Source organism: Lepidochelys kempii, chromosome 7, assembly GCF_965140285.1.
Source record: "Lepidochelys kempii isolate rLepKem1 chromosome 7, rLepKem1.hap1, whole genome shotgun sequence".
Classification (NCBI taxonomy): Eukaryota; Metazoa; Chordata; order Testudines; family Cheloniidae; genus Lepidochelys; species Lepidochelys kempii.
In genome coordinates, this window is record NC_136386.1 from 61,467,063 (window position 1) to 61,483,477 (window position 16,415).

At 39.3% G+C, this 16,415-nt stretch overlaps 1 protein-coding gene across 2 annotated transcripts in view; it reads left to right on the forward strand.

Annotated features, from left to right (window-relative positions):
- VCL (vinculin) overlaps window positions 1–16,415 on the forward strand; it is a 105,777-nt gene that overhangs the window by 47,739 nt on the left and 41,623 nt on the right. For both annotated transcript variants that reach the window (XM_073353147.2, XM_073353149.2), the window contains exons 3-5: window positions 7,266–7,416; window positions 9,230–9,338; window positions 14,732–14,854. In XM_073353147.2, coding sequence (XP_073209248.1) covers window positions 7,266–7,416; window positions 9,230–9,338; window positions 14,732–14,854 — 383 coding nt within the window. The remainder of the gene's footprint in view (window positions 1–7,265; window positions 7,417–9,229; window positions 9,339–14,731; window positions 14,855–16,415) is intronic.

Below are 16,415 nucleotides of genomic sequence, written 5' to 3' on the forward strand. Positions count from 1 at the left end.
GCTGTGGGTGGGACAGGAGGCATTGGCAGCGGGGGAGTTGGAGCAGCCCCAGCCCGCAGCTCCCTGGGTGGTGGTGGGGTTGGAGCAGCTCCCGAGCAGGGCTGAAGTCCAGAGCCCCAAGCCACGATCTTGTATTTGAAAATATAGAAAACCCCAAAATTATTTAAATAAATGGTATTCTAATATTGTTTAACAGTGTGATTAAAACTGCGATTAATTGTGTTTAATTTTTTTAATCACTTGACAGCTCTAGTTGTAACTTTCTTGAGTTACAAACTAGCTACCACAAATGACATCCTTGTGGATGGGTTATGAACTATTTTAATATCTTTTCACATGGCTAGGTTTGCTTTGGCACACTTACTAATGGTACTAAAATAGAGCATAGTGTTTCACATAGATACCTATGTAGTTAAATAACTGTTCCTTAATTACTAATATTGGAATTGTATACTAAAAAATGATTAGTCTTTACTATTGCTGTGCCCAGAATTTGCAGCAGAGAGGGCTCTTACATTTTATTCTCTTGTTAATAACAAAAATGCTTTTATCAGTAAAGTGACCTGACTTTTTTGTGTGATATGGCAAAACTGTAGAAATTTAAGACCTTGCAAGAAATTGGTACTGTCATTTAAACAATGTTGAAAGTATGTTAGGTACTTGCAGGAATGAAAAAATGCTCCTTGTTATGATGAGTTTATTGCAGCTACATTTTAGTGTCTAAAATGCAGTATCTTTCACTTGCTGAATATCCTTATTCTTCTAATGATTTATCATAAGGTTCTATGCTATAGCCCTTCATCATAGTGCCAGGGGATAATCATTCAGTTCAGGGAACTTGGAGCTTTTTTGTGGAAAATGTGTAGCCACTTTACCTTGGGCTGTGACCCTATCAGATTGGTTAGGCCAGGTCTATATTTGAGTTGGAGATACTCCTTACAGATCTCCTGCTCAGTCTGTTGTAGGCAGTGCTACTAGTGAATTAAATAGATGGCACACTTCCATTGTAGTTGGTATTGAGGGATGCCTTTTATGATGTTAAATGGATCTATCTTGTTAGAGGTTTCATATTTTGTGTGAGACCCGAAAAGGTCATGATTTCTTATGAGGCATGCCATGGGAATTTTAGTGAAGGCAAGAGAAGAGTCTCTGAATCCTGTGTCCTAGCTGAATGGCACTTAAGTAATTAGTTTCATTTGGACAAAGGGTAGAATTTTCAAAGGCTCCTAACTTCCGAGATACTTTTGGAAATGAGATTTAGCAGGCTAAGTAATTTTGGATGAAACTTTAAAAAATAACTTGAGTGTTAACTTCCTGCCCTGACGTATTGTTTTGTTTCTACATACTATCAACCAATTGCCCTAGTCCATCTCAGAGGTGGATAAAGAGATCATTGGGTGTAATTTGTTTCACATGGGATCCTTTGGGATGAGCGCTGCTGTAAAATGATATATTAAGACTGACTCTTGCTGCTATAACGAGCAGCTTGCAAATAAAACACTTCAGAAGAGGTGCCTATGGGAAATAAGGTTTGATTGGTTATTTGAGGTCATGTTACAGAATATGAGTTAGAAAAGTTGAGCAAACACGCAAGTGACTACAGAATTTCATTGAACCATTGTTTGTATGTGTGTGTTTTCCATATAACTACCAAACCTGGAAAGGATTCAGAAGGCACTACTTACTTTCATGCAGCATTTTTACAGAGCATTTTGGAAACATTGAGGAATTACCTAGCATTCAACAAATGGTATTTAATTTTTCAGGCTTATGTCCTGTTTGATTTTAGGTTTAAATATCTGTTCAGTATGAGGTATTCTATTAAAATATTTGAATGTTATTTTAAAATTATCACTAACTTGACAGCAGTTTGACAATATGTTGGAAAACTTCCACTCTACTAACTAGATTGCTGTTGGTCAACTTTACATTGTGTTCCTTGTGGTAAATGTCACTGTTGCTATAAATTGCAAGTGTACCCTGTGCACTTATGGAAACTAGTTTCTGAAGAAATGATAATTGATTGCCAAGAGTCCTTTAACATTTTTGTAATTATGAGAAAAGCTTGAAACTGCTCTAATGTCAGTAATTCCAACAGAATGATGCAAATGTCATTGACTGTAATGAAATGTAATATAAAATAATTGTACCAGAAGGGAAGTACATCAGAGAATAAAACATGAGAAAGATATATCGGCACACCTGCAGCAATTAAACTTTATCTTTAGCAACTGAGCTTTTGTGTGGGATTTAAAATTAAGGATTGGCTCTGGTGTTTAAAAAATAAATAGACGTTTTGACACATACGGATCCAATTACATCACAAGTCATCCTAATGTTCCGCTCATGTCTATAAACAAGAGTATCAAAGTATATTTATATATAATTAATCTGCCCTATAAATGTGGTGTTGCTGTCTGATGTTACAGCAGAGGTGAGTTGACAAGTCTGGCAGTCAGATTTCTAGAGCTACCATTTTCTGTCTGGTGGCATTTCCATTTCAAATTATTGTCATTAGCATGCATTCTGTATGTTAAAATGAACAAAGCTCCCCCGCCCCCAAACCCTGAAAAATAGCCTTGATGTTAGCAGAGAAGTGTTAGATTAGTATTTTTGCTTTACAGAATGTATAAACTGACATTAATATAGGTTGAGGGGAAACTGCTCTCAAAATCTTTGAGAAAAGAATAAGAAATCTAAACACTAGATGTAAAAAATAAATCCACTCCTCCCCCTGGATTGGTGTTGATAAAATCTTAGCCTACAGTCTTCCCTCAAGTCCCCCAATAATTTTACTGGGTGGGAGAAAATAAATTGAATCATAAGTTGTAATTAGTTCATTACTTAACTATTTCTATAGCATTGAGCATAAAAAAGAATGAGTTTCTAAACATTTTTTGTCCTTTACACCTACCCACAATCTACCTACCTGAAATTTGTGTTGGCGTAGTAATTAATCTTGTCTAGATAATTATGGATCCTCTATTTGACTTTTTACAAAATAAGAGCATAAGATATGAGAGAGTTGTCTTTAGCCAATAACATCTGAATGATTTTGTAGCTTAAAAGCTTTGTGTTCTCTGGTTGAATCCAAATCTAGCCGTTAATTTTTGTTCAATTTTTTTAACATACTCTATATAGATCCCATTGGAGGAAAAAGCAGTTGAGTGCTGTGATTGTGTTTTTTGAATGTCTTTCAACTCATACTAATTTTTTTTAATTGGGCAATAAATTATTTTGTTCTTTTACAAAACCCCATTCCTGCAGGGAGAGGCACAGAATCCGAAGTTGCAGTATTTTGAGAGGACTTGGAACATTTCACTAAACTGGGCTTTGTACAATTAAAACACAAATCCACCTCTAAATCTTCTCAATGTTTTTTAAATTAAAACTACATTGCAGCTAAGAAATTCCATTCACATGCTGACATGAAGATTTAAAGAGTTTTTACTTTTATATCAATTGTTCAAAAATGGGAAATACAGTCCTACCTGCATTGGAACTTTTATACAAATGACCATGAAATTCCGCAGTGCAAATCCAGCAGTTTTGAGCCTATTATTTTGATTTGGGTGGATAGGTGACCTGTTTAATGCCTTTCTTAGTGTGGCTGAAAAGAAAAAATATGACACAGTTTAACTCCTTTCAGCAGTGGGAAACTAACTTTAGTGAAGAATGTTGGACTGAAAGCTACAATTACATTTTACACAGCAGAGACCAGATCATTCCTGTTTTCTGACTCTTGTTAGTCTTAATGGATTTTCTTATGCAATTGTGACTATTACCCCTAATGAGCTGACCAGATGTTTCATTGTAGACTACATCTTGTGATAAGGTCTGTCTGCTGGCCCATTTAAGTCTACTCAGGGGAACCGCTGGCTGAAAATCTTGTATTGTTCTGACACAACTTTTAAGTATTATGTTTTATTTCTTAGTGGGTTCAGGAATATAGGATGGATTAGTCAATTTTCAATGATTTCACTGCTCTCAGCACTGTGTCTCTAAATGCTTATTAGGAGGAACTCTGGTCATCATGAAGGAAGTTAGGTATCATGATCCAGTTTCTTAGCATAGTAAATCTTGGTTTATCTCAGAACTGGTGTAGTAAGAGTTTCATGTTTGACTGAACTTTATTCAAGGATAGCTTAAGATTGAATTGATGGATGACACTTAGATTCTCCTTACACTGATCTTATGTCCTGCGCTGTACTTAACTATCTTGTGGGAGGAAGCCAGAAAATGGAGGGAAATCCATGAGCAACATAATCAGTGTCATATCTCCAGGAAGGTCCTGCATCTTAATTTGTATCTGTTACTAGGCCGGCAATGATTACCCAAAAAGCTAGAATGCGTCACTTTAACAGTACTCTGTTTGATGCTTTTTATAGGCTCCCAAAAGTCGGTAGCTGGGGAGGATAAGTCTTGTAATCTTGATGTCCTCACCCTTCCTTTTGTGAGCTTCAAACACAGAAGGGATCTGTGATCTTCAAGTACTTGTCCAAGTGTATTCCACCATTGGTGCATGTGTACCTCATGTACTCCAGTTTGTACTCTTTTGGCCAACAGTGTCCATTAGGCATGTGAGGATATGTCTACAGAGCAATGTTCATCTAGGGCTAGTGGGACTCGAGTCAATTGACCTGTATCAGGGAACCCTGGGCATGAGCATCTACACTGCATTTTAACCCTAGGTTAAGGATTTTCTGACCTGTGCTCAAACCTAGGGCTCTGGTGTCCACACTGCAGTGCACAGACCCAAGGGTGTCGAGCATTCTCCCCCCATCACCCTCACTCCATTGACACTCTAGCCTTAAGAATGTGTTGCAAGGTGGGAAAACGATACTGTCCACCCTGTTTCCTAACTGTGATGGTGCTATTGATGGGGCTCAGGTGCCCATGAGGAACACATGAGTACATAAATTGCATACTTAGCTCCTTTGGTAGCTGTCTCAATAGAATGACAGCAATGTGAATCGGCTTTATACGGAACTGAAATCTAATCTGAGCACTGGGTTCTCCACCTCTAGGTTGAGTCACATTGGCAGGAAAGGCCCATGCGCACCTGTTCTGTGGATAATTAGGACATCAGTGTCCAGGGCTGTCAACCCGGAATGGGATGTTCAGTGAGAGGGATTTTGTTTAGCTGGTTTTCTATTTATTTTTGTCTGTTTTTGAAGTTTGCCATAAAATGTAGGTTTTAGAGGAAAAGCACACACATCCCCCAGCCGGGCTGCTGCCAGCTGTGGAGCAGTGAAGTGCATCCTCAGCACCACCCCTAGGATCCCTGCCCCCGCTAACCCCAGGAGGCAGGGAGAAGGGATCTGTGGGGAAGTTGTGTGGCTGGCTCCCACTCACTACTCTCACAGTGCACGCTGCCTGGGCACCTCTGCATATGCAACCACAAGAAGCTTTCTTCCTCCCTATGCGGATGCAGAAAAAAGACAGGACATCTTAGAGTTCTTTGTCAGTACACTTAAATGATTTTGTGTTGTAAACAAACTTTGGTACTAGCCTTATTTCTGTCATGTTACCATTGAGTATGTAACCATGTAAAGTTTCCTCTTTAACAGTCTCTTAATGTTCCTTGTCTTATAAATACATTATTGCTTTTCAATTGCTTTCCTTGCTGCACCTAGTTAACCACAGACAACTCTACTGAATCTTACTTACTCAACTGTAGGCACATATCTGAGTACAGTTGAAGTGGAGAATTGTGGTACTTTGTAGGGAGGGGACAGTTTAAAATTGTTAATTCTACTCCTTCAGCCCCTCATTGTCTATGCCATTGCACCTAATGTGTAATGTTTTCTGTTTCCTTCTCTCCCCATGCCCCAACTTCAGGATGTGTGTGTTAACTTCTCCCCACTTCTGCAAATCTAATATAAATTCCTAACTTGTGTTGAGTGATGAGTATTCAGAGTTGTGCTGTTTGGCGTTGGTGCCCAGCTGTGATAGCTAAAAGCACAATTATTGTGGAGAAGGAGGAAGGTGGAAGCTCGTTTTTTAAGCTGTTAAGCAAATTTTACAATTGATTTCTTTTTGGTTTTGTCAAATATTTCCTTGGTGGAATTAAATATACAAAAGGTAGTTGGGTGAGCACTTGTTGAAAATATATGCACACCTATACAAATGCCTGAATTGACACTAAGAAGCACCACTTCAAATGCTTCTGTTTGCATGAATGCTCAGGGAAATGTGAACATAGAAGAGATGAATACTGTTTGATCAATGAGTTAAACTTGGGAAAATACTCCACTGATAGCTTTGCCCTGCAACAAAATGGTGACAGACCAGATGCTTGCTTGCTAATGTATGTGCCAGGATACTATCCAGATATGAGAGGCCAAGTTAACGGTTGGTTAGTTTGAACTTCTGTGTTAAAGCTTTAGAGTCTGGCTGGAAAGCAAGCTTTTGCTCTGCTACCAGAAAGCTTCTGATTGACTTGTTCAAAGAATACAGCATTTGTGAAAAGTGAAATAGAAATTGATAACTGAAACAGGGTTAACTCCTTAACTCAAAATAGTTTTCTTTAGTGATGCATTTCAAATAGCTGGATAGAATTAGTTTAATATTAATTTTAAAGCTCATATCAACTGTGTTAAGAGTTACAATAACACTCAGACATTCTGCATTTGGGACCTTCTCTCTTAGACTTGGTATCAGAAGTTGAGAGATCTTGTATTTGCTAACAAGATAGGAGATTCAAACCGTATGCCTATTCACATGATATTGATGTGCACAAGTAGTAATATATTTTAAAGAGCTGGAAAGCTTCTTCATTAACAAATGAGGATCTGAGGCGCCTCAATACTTTTCACAAAATGTCCTTTTGTTATCTTAACTTACAGCTGTGACTAATTGCCTATTGATGCATTTGCCTGTTGACATTAATAGAACATAATGCAAATGCCAGGATGTTGCACAGTGATTACTTTGACTTTGTGATCCTGTTGGAAAAGCTCTCCTCTGCCTAACCTCCTGGCTTGTTGGAATTAAAAGGGTATTTTGTGACTCATGTCAGTGTCTCTAATCTGTTACCTCAGTGTTGTTATATATCTAGCTCTAAAGACAATGGCTGATTTAATCAGTGATGCGTAAATATTTATATTTGCACATTTAAACCATGAATGTGTGTTTGTTGGGATGGATGAACAGTTTGCTGGCTGTGTTTTGATGGTAACCCCCTACAAGTTTATACAGCTGTTCACCTCCTGGCAGAGTATTCAGAATAAGTATTAATGGCTGTATCTTATTGTTGCACACAGAGTGGAGAATGCCTGCACTAAACTTGTCCAGGCAGCCCAGATGCTGCAAGCAGATCCTTATTCAGTACCTGCTCGTGATTATCTCATTGATGGATCAAGAGGCATCCTCTCTGGTACATCAGACTTGCTTCTGACGTTTGATGAGGCTGAGGTAGGTGTCCTAGTACCAATAACATCAGTATCATGTTATCTCAAATACCCACTTAATTTACATTTGCTAATTTTACAGCGCTTCCCAAAATTCATTATCCGTGACAAAGACTCTGTTTGGATAGGCACAAAGAATGCTTTCAATTTATCTTCCTGCCAAGAAAAGCCTTTTCATGCTGTCTTGTTACTTATAGATTTTTGTGTATTTCTTAAATCCCCTCCCCCCCCAAAAAAAGGGGGGGCACTCAGGACCTTGTGTAAACCCATAGATAGAAGGAAATGTGAGATTGAGGCTTCTACTTCATCTTGTGTATGTTTGTGTGTCTGGTGTTAGTAATGGAACCAATTGGGTTGCTTCACTTTTGTGACCATGTTTCCCCTTCTTAGGAATATGTTATCTCCTGTTTTCTAGCAACTAGTGTCATGCCTTTAAGAGGGAATGAAGTTAAGATAAACATATCCCATTTGGTTGAGGAAAAATTGATGCTGCTTACAATGTTTACCTATGTCATACCTTTCAACCTGCAAAGTCTCCATATGCTTTCCTTCCCATGGTATGTGAGCACTCTAGTACCAGTATTGCTGCTTCACTGTTAAATTGCTGATTACTGAAACTATTCTCATCATGGCATCCTGAGGTGAGGCTAATGCTTGGAATTACTTTGTGGCACTAGTGATCACAGATATTCTTGCAGGTGATTATAATCAGTACCAAAAAGAGTTATGGGCATGTTCACCTATTCCACCTATAGATCCAATTCAAGAAGAGAACTCTGTTTTTTTTAAGTTAAACTTTTTAAAAAGCTCTCAACGTCAGCTGTGACATACCCAAGTTCAACAAGACACATATATTTGACTCTGGATTTGATTTTCACAAATTTAGCATGTTCCCAACCACTCATATTCATATCTTTCAAAAGAGCCTTGTTCTAATGTTTGCTTATCTACCTTATTTTTAGCAGTAGTAATGAACTCCTGTTTTTGAGGACAATTTCTAGAAGCATAATTTCAAACTTATCAACACTTGGAGTTTGATTTGAATCCACCACAAGCAGTACTTTCAAAGTTACATCCTCTAAAATAAGATTTCATGGTGCCATGGGATCTGTCTGTTTTGCCATGCTCTGAAGTATGTGGTAGAAGAATTCAAGAGGCAATATTGGTGTGAATCTTTTTAAAAGTAGTTAAAAACCTAATATGGATTAACAGAGTATTAAACCAAAGTGTACAAAATCCATAGGGAAGTAAAAGGAGAATAAGTACCTCTCTTCAAATGTGCATTGTTTTTTGGAAGATGTAAGAAATTGGATCTGCCCTTCAAAAAAGGTTATTGTATATTGTGTTCTGCATGTGGAAAACTGCCTAATGGATAGCCTTCCATAGGGTAGACTTTGGAATATGCTACTCTGATATAGGTTGGCTTAGGTGATTTCTTTTTTTACCAGTTGAATAGCAATAATAAACCGGAAACTATGCTGTCTTCAAACTGACAGCATTTTCTCTAGTGCCATAATAGTTAAATACACTTCTTCACCATTTTACTACTACTTCTCTGATATTCTTTGTCATCATACAGTTGGAAATTGTTAGAAGCAGGATTTTCATTTCTAAGTACAGATACTTTGATTTTGGCTAATGAGGCTTTCTTGAGTAATCAAATGGTGAGCAGCTTATTCAGCATTCCAAACCACATACTTTTCTATAAATTATGCTACCAAATGCTGTACCTGTTCTGTTTCAGTAATAAACAAGCATTTCTAATTTATTGTATTATAGCTTGGTCTTATAAATGCTGGAATGTTTTTTTTCCCTAGGTCCGTAAAATCATCCGTGTCTGCAAAGGAATTTTGGAATACCTAACTGTAGCAGAGGTGGTAGAGACTATGGAGGACTTGGTGACATACACAAAGAATCTGGGTCCAGGTTAGACCTTTCCAGTCCTCTGTGACTATGTTCTTGCATGCAGCTTTATTTCTCAAGTAGTTCAGAGGCAAGATCTTGGAGAGAGCTAAAGCTGGGGCTTTGAAAACTACTAGAGGCAAACCATTTTTTACCTCTTTCTGCTTGACAGATATTCTTTTCAGTATGTATAGTAGTTCTAATTAGAAAATTGTGCACCATGATTTAATTGACCAGTGTTGGTTTACCCATGTTAGAATATCCATAAGAGAGGTTAATGGTATGCACTATAAAGTCTTTTACTTTGATGGAGTAATGTGCTAAAAGTTGGCATTTGCTGTTGTACTTTTGCTGTACATCATAAAATACAGTTGTGGAAGCTGTGCACTCACTAACACAGAGCTGAATCCCATTTGTGGAAATAAACACTGTGTTCTGATTAGATGGTTTATGTCTTGAAGGCATCTCTTGGGATGGTATACATTTAAACCACAGTATGAGTTTGACATCTTCAAGTTAGTGAGAATGCAGAAAATAATGTTATAAAAGGCCAGCTTGGGCCCTACCCCTTTTCCCCTCATTACTCACCGTCCCTTCTTTACTTGCCAGCTAGATTGCAGCCTTTTTATGACCTGTTACCTTACTGATGAGGTCTTTCTGTTACATGTATTGATGCCTTTGCCCAAGAGTCTGATAAAGCCTGTGTGACTGGCAGAGGTGTTAGTTGTGATGCAGAAAAGTATTAGATATTAAACTTTGATTTGAATAAAAATAAGTATGTCCATGTAAATAAGAATTACCATACAATATCAGACAAATGAGCCATCTCGTCTAGTACCTTGTCTCTGACATTGGCCATTGTCAGCTGCTTCAGAGAGAGAACCAAGAAACCATATCCTGAAATAACTGGCCCACAGGGGAATTTTAAGTAACACCTGTTAGAAGTTGTCCTGTGGCATGAAGCATGTTTGTCCCGTTATATACGGTGTGACAAAGTCAGGCTGGACGGTTGCAAGAGAGTGGTGGAAGGGCAGGTATGTTAGCCCTAGAGTGATGCGCGCTTTTTCCTACAGGCTGAGAGGGGGTTACCTCAGGTCAGTTAGGGACACAAAAACCCTCCTCTGGTGAGAGAAAGGGAAAAGAGACAAGCTGCTGCAGGGCTAGCCGTGGCAGGAAGATAGGCTTTTCTAGAGTGAGAGGCAGCTCTCCTCCCTACAGGGGAAACAACCAAAACTGAATGCCTCTTTAGGGGAAGGACTGACACCCTCCCCCCACCATCCAGCAAAGGAGCAGGGAAAGGTGCATCCCCTTGTTTTGTGTTTATGAATTGGTTTCTTTTGTTTGGTGGAGGAGTACTCCTTGAGCCTGCCCCGAGGCCTACCTTGAAAATACTGATAAATAAACTCAGAGTGGGAAGACAAACACTGTCTAGAGTGGGGTTGATTTACTCCAGGTCCTGCCACCGTCAAAGGGGGAAGTACTAAGCCCGGCAAGATGGAGGCGGCGCCTTGCCACAACGGGTAATCTTTTTCATCCTCCTAAACTCCTGGCCTCAGTGTTACCTTGTAGTAATAAGTTCCACAAGTTGATTATGCATTGTGGTTAAAAAAAAATCCTATGAGAAATAATGAAATTGAAGGCAGTATATTTGGCATCCCCTTGTTGTGCTTAAAAAAATTAAGAACCATTCATTATTTTACATACTTCTTTTTTGTATCCACTTAGTCATCATCTCTAAATCAACAGTCATATTCTTGCCGGTTTCTTCATATGAAAGTCATTCTATAGCTCTAATTGTTTCCACTGGTTTTCTCTGGACTTCCTTGACTTCTGAGATATATAAAATTATTTATTTTTGAGCTAAAGTTACCAGAACTGAACTCTATTTCAGGTGAGGATACACCATTGATTTACAAAATGAGGATAATATTTACCTCCTTGGTAAAGCAATTTGAGATTTACTGATGAAAAGCGCTATATCAGAGCAAGTTGTTGTTTTTTTATACATCCTAACATTTTTGTTTTGACTGCAATGACTTATTAAGCAGATATTTTCATTGAGCTGTGCACAGTAAGCTCAGCTTGGTTTCCTGAGTGGTTACAATTAATTTTGAACCCAATAATGTGTATGAGTAGTTCAAATTATGCCTATCAGTGTTTAGAAACTTTGCATTTTTCAACCCTGAATTTCATCTGCTATGGTATTATGTATTTTATCTAGTGTTGTTAGGTTCCTCTGAAGTTCTTCAGTCTTCTCTAGTTGCGGTATCAACATAAATGTTACCTTCATAACTTTCCACGTTGTCATTGATCCCCTACTCCAGAATATTAATATGTTAACATTAGCACATATTAAACTCCAGTCCTAGCCCAGGTCATTGATGGGGCAGTACCCTTTCACAGTTAATCTTTTTTGGCATGCTGAAAATTGACTATTCCTTCTGTCTGTCTCTTAAACAGTTTCTCATCAATGACAATCCTTAACTCTTGCTCCTCATAACTAAGATTATTTTATGGCCTGTTGTGAGAGAGTTCTCAAACTAAATATAGCTCTTGTGTTGTCTACTTTGTTGATAGGCTGAAATTTAGAGTGGATTGGAGAGCCATGATTTTGCTTTGCAGGAATCATGCTGGTTTGTCCCAGTGCTGTTTATCTCGGTATTTTATAACTCTCATTTTCCAGCCAGTTCAACTGCCACTGAAACAAATCTCATGGGTCTGTCATTCCCACAATAGTGTCTGCTGTCTTTCATATAGCTAGGTGCAATATTTTCGATCTACCAGTCATATGGTTAGTGTTTAAAGTGGTCTCCAAAAAAGTGTGTGTGTGTGTCTGTCGTCACCCCCATATCTGCCCAGAAATCAATTCTGCCCCCAGCCCCAAATCAATCCTACTCCTCCAGCCTCATATCTGCAGCATGTGGGGTTCTTTCTCTCTCCCAGGCCTGTGGGGTGAGGGGGCTACAGTGAGGACCTTTGTGCCCAGTTGCAGGGGGGGGTGGGAGGAGTAGAGGAGCCTTGCTGTTGCTTGCAGGATGGGAATAGGGAGTGGAGCCATTCTGAGCTGCTGTGTCGTCGTCGTGTTCGCCCCCCCCCCCGCGACCTTCTATCCTTTCATTCCCAATGAGAATGATGTTGGTTCCTAAGGGAAGAGAGCTCTACCTGCTTTTGCCCTAATTGGCTGTTTCCTTGCTTGCCCATCTTCTGAGGAAGAGCAGCCAATTAGAGGGTGTTTTCCCCAGGTAGCACTAAAAATGTGTATCCCTCAGTGACCGATCTTGCTTTTTGGAAATTTTATTTCCTGAACTGCGACCCAGCACACTTCAAGCATTGTCTCTGGTATAGGTGATTTTACTGAGATTGCATTTTTCCTGCTGTTTTTGGCAGTGTAGTGTCCTAGAGCCTTTCCCTGCTATCTCCCCCTGCCAGAGCCTTTCACTGCTGTGAATAGCTACATGCTGCAGTGTGAATACTACCCGCTTTTCACTGCGGTGTGTAACTACACATACACTACATGCCACCACTGCAAGTTTAGATGAGGCCTTTGATACCTCAGTCGCTGACCGTGCCTTGTCTTCATTACCAGGAAAGAGTGGATCAGTGACATTCTCCTTTGCTCCAATGCAATCATGTAGACCCACCAGTTATCTCACAGGTTTCTCCTTCTGGTATGATTGTTGCTTATTTTTAGGCATGGCAGAATTGATTTTTTGTGCGTGTGCAATTTTGACGATTAATAGCATTGATAATGGTGCTGCAGGGGGCTCCCTGCTCAGCCCGGGGGACCAACACACCTGGGTGCAAGGTGCAGGGGAGGTTTTGGTTCTGGCCCCGCAGAGCAAAGGGCTGCAAGGGGGAAGATGAGCCCCCAGCCATGAGGGAGACCACCCTACTGCTGAACAATTCTTGCCTAGGGATGGAGCCATTCTATAGTGGGGTGGCCTCCCTTGTGGTCAGGAAGCTCTTCCTCCTTACCATCCTGGCCAGAGGACTCTGCTCCCCCTGCCAGCACAGCAGCCTTCCCAGAACCTTGCACCTGCAGAGATCAGGTGTCACCGATTGTGCAGGGAGCCTTCTAGAGCTCAGCTGTCATATCCCCAGTGACAGCAAGGCCACAGAGGGCTTCCTGCACTTGCATAGGGCTGGTGACACCCAATCCCTGCAGGTGCAAAGTTAGGAGAGTAGGCTGCACTCTCACAAGCTGTTACTAGTGGATATTTTTTTCATCTATTTCAGTGAGTCAGCTGAAATCAACATTTGCTGGTATCTATCCATTGAAATCGAACCCTGCCAAGCCTACTTATTTTGTATCTCAGGCTCTTTATCTTCAAAATTTCTCCTAGCCCTCCAAATATTTTACATGTCTAAGTTGTGCTTCTTCCTTTTTGGCTTCACTTGGGCTGGATTTTGATTTAGGAAGAACATTTGTTTGGCTCAAATAGTCACTAAACACTTAAAACATAATATTGATAGTAAGTTTTATATAGTCTTAGGCATAATGCTACTACTCCACCTCTCAGGTTTCAGAGTAGCAGCCATGTTAGTCTGTATTCGCAAAAAGAAAGGGAGTACTTGTGGCACCTTAGAGACTAACAAATTTATTTGAGCATAAGCTTTCGTGAGCTACAGCTCACTTCATCGGATGAAGCTGTAGCTCACAAAAGCTTATGCTTATGCTCAAATAAATTTGTTAGTCGCTAAGGTGCCACAAGTACTCCTTTTCTTTTTGCGAATACAGACTAACACGGCTGCTACTCTGAAACCTGTCATTATGTTCCTCATGTAAGTCTTGAAAGTGCATTTACTTCAGAAATCCAAAGTAACACTTGCTTTGATTCTCTTCCTTTCATCACCGATACAATTTTTTTTAGAGAATTAAAATATTCTTATTTAGTTTTTCTAGGACAGTGTAAATTAATACACTCATGTTGAAAGTCTTTGAAGCCAACAAACCTAAACCTGTGTCAGTTCTATTTTCCTATTCTTGTCAACCACCCCATTATTTAGGTGAGAACTGATCAAAGCTAAAGGAGGAAAAAGAGTTCTAAACTACCTTGTCATACATTGCTAAGCTGACTAATTTCCCTGAAGTAGGCTATTTATTACTTTTATATTTTTATAGTTCTTTTCTTAAACTTCTTGATAAATGAACGTCAAAAATATGAGACCTATATTCTAGCTTGAATTAACAACTAGAAACTGGATCTGTGGCTTCCCTGAAACTACTGAAATATGGTTTAATGAAAAGTAGGTGATACAAAGCTTCTTCAGTGGTGTCATAACTCATTACATTTTTTGCGTTCTTGTCTGGAAAGCTAAAAAATAACTGAGCCTACACCTTCTTTGTAAAATGTTAATAAATCTGGGGAAACTCAATATGAACAGTTTTATCACTTGAACTTCGTTGTATGACTTAGGAATGACAAAGATGGCTAAAATGATTGATGAAAGACAGCAGGAATTGACTCATCAGGAACACAGAGTGATGTTGGTGAACTCCATGAACACTGTGAAGGAGCTGTTGCCAGTCCTTATTTCAGGTAGTTTCTGCTGTCCTATTATCTAATTCATAATCTGAAATATCAAATCTAAAATATCAATAATCAAAATCTGAAATATCAAATCATAATCTAAAAATCAAATACATAATCTGAATTTGGATGCATGTGTATTATACCATTAAAAATAGAAGCTTTGACATGCCTCTTGGGCTGACTGCAAATATTTAGATGTTTGGCTGATTTGTGGCAAACTGGGAGGGGATGGCAAGTTGTAACGCCAACTCTCCATATGCATACTCTGGGTATTTCCTATTTTAAGTTCTGTGCACCTCCGATTTAAAAGGAGCTACATAAACTAGTGGTACACTATTTATATCAGATGTATTTGTGTCATGCATACTTGTCGCAGTGTAGAGGGTTTAATGAGTATTTTTAAATGGCAGTCTGCATGTGTGCATTCATATGGATAAACTCCCTCACGGTTGTCTTATTTTTTTCAGTATCTGTTCATAACATGTCTCACATTAATACAATCTAGTTGCCATCATGAAGGATTAAGGGGAAGGATCTAAAAAAAATTTTGAGGGTGAGAGCCATTGAAAAGTATACCAAAAAGGGGGCACACTTCTGCTGTATTTCTCACCCTTTTGTCTGGCATGATATGTTTTTTTTTTTTACCCTGCGAATGAGCAAGAAGAAAGGAGAGCTTAACAGCTGAAGATTGTTCAGGAGCAGAACTGCCAGTCCAACAGCTGAAATAGCTTATTCATCTAGCAAAATTCATGTGGTTAGCCAGAGGGAATGCTGGTCTGATTAAACTACAGAGGAAGGAGGAATATCCTCCCCAAGACAAGGGTGAAAGGTGGATTGGGGGAGAGGGAGGCATGTAATAGGACTGAGCACATTTTAGTATGTCAGAGTTTTCACACTTGTGAACATATTAACCCCCTCCCTGGTACTTTGCTGGGTTTTGCCTAGTGGTATAAGCGGTTTAGTACATTAAAGCGTTGCTTTTATTTTAAGAACTGACCATAAAATGAAGTAGAAACTGAAAATGAATTTGACAGTTGATTCTTGCTGCTAAATGAGTGTCATCTTGTATATCATAAAGCACATTTAACCAAATTACCTACTCAGAGGCCCAAACTAGAGTAGCCATCAGTGTTACAGATCAGGACAGAGGATGGAAACTTGTAAGCAAAGCTGTGTAGGAAGGCTGCACAGAACTCGCCTGCATCTGGTCCATGTGTAATTCCTCTTAAAGCCCTACTTTTGTCCTGCCTTTGATTTTTAAGTGAATTTACTGTCAATGAGTCACTCAGATTTTGGCCTCTATCTCCAGAAGAATTTACAGCAGTGCTAATGCCCTGCCAACATGCCTCCGTCTTAGTCTGTGGAACTGATTCCAAGAGGTTGGAGGATTAGTTGAGCATTTAAACAGGATCAAACCAGAGTTAAAGCTTGATTCTAACATGGCTTTGTTCTGGGAGGCAAGCTAAACCGACTTGTAATACATATGGCCATGTCTGCATTTAAGGCCAGTGCTAAAATACAAGTACTTGTGGCACTTTAGAGACTAACAAATTGATTAGAGCATAAG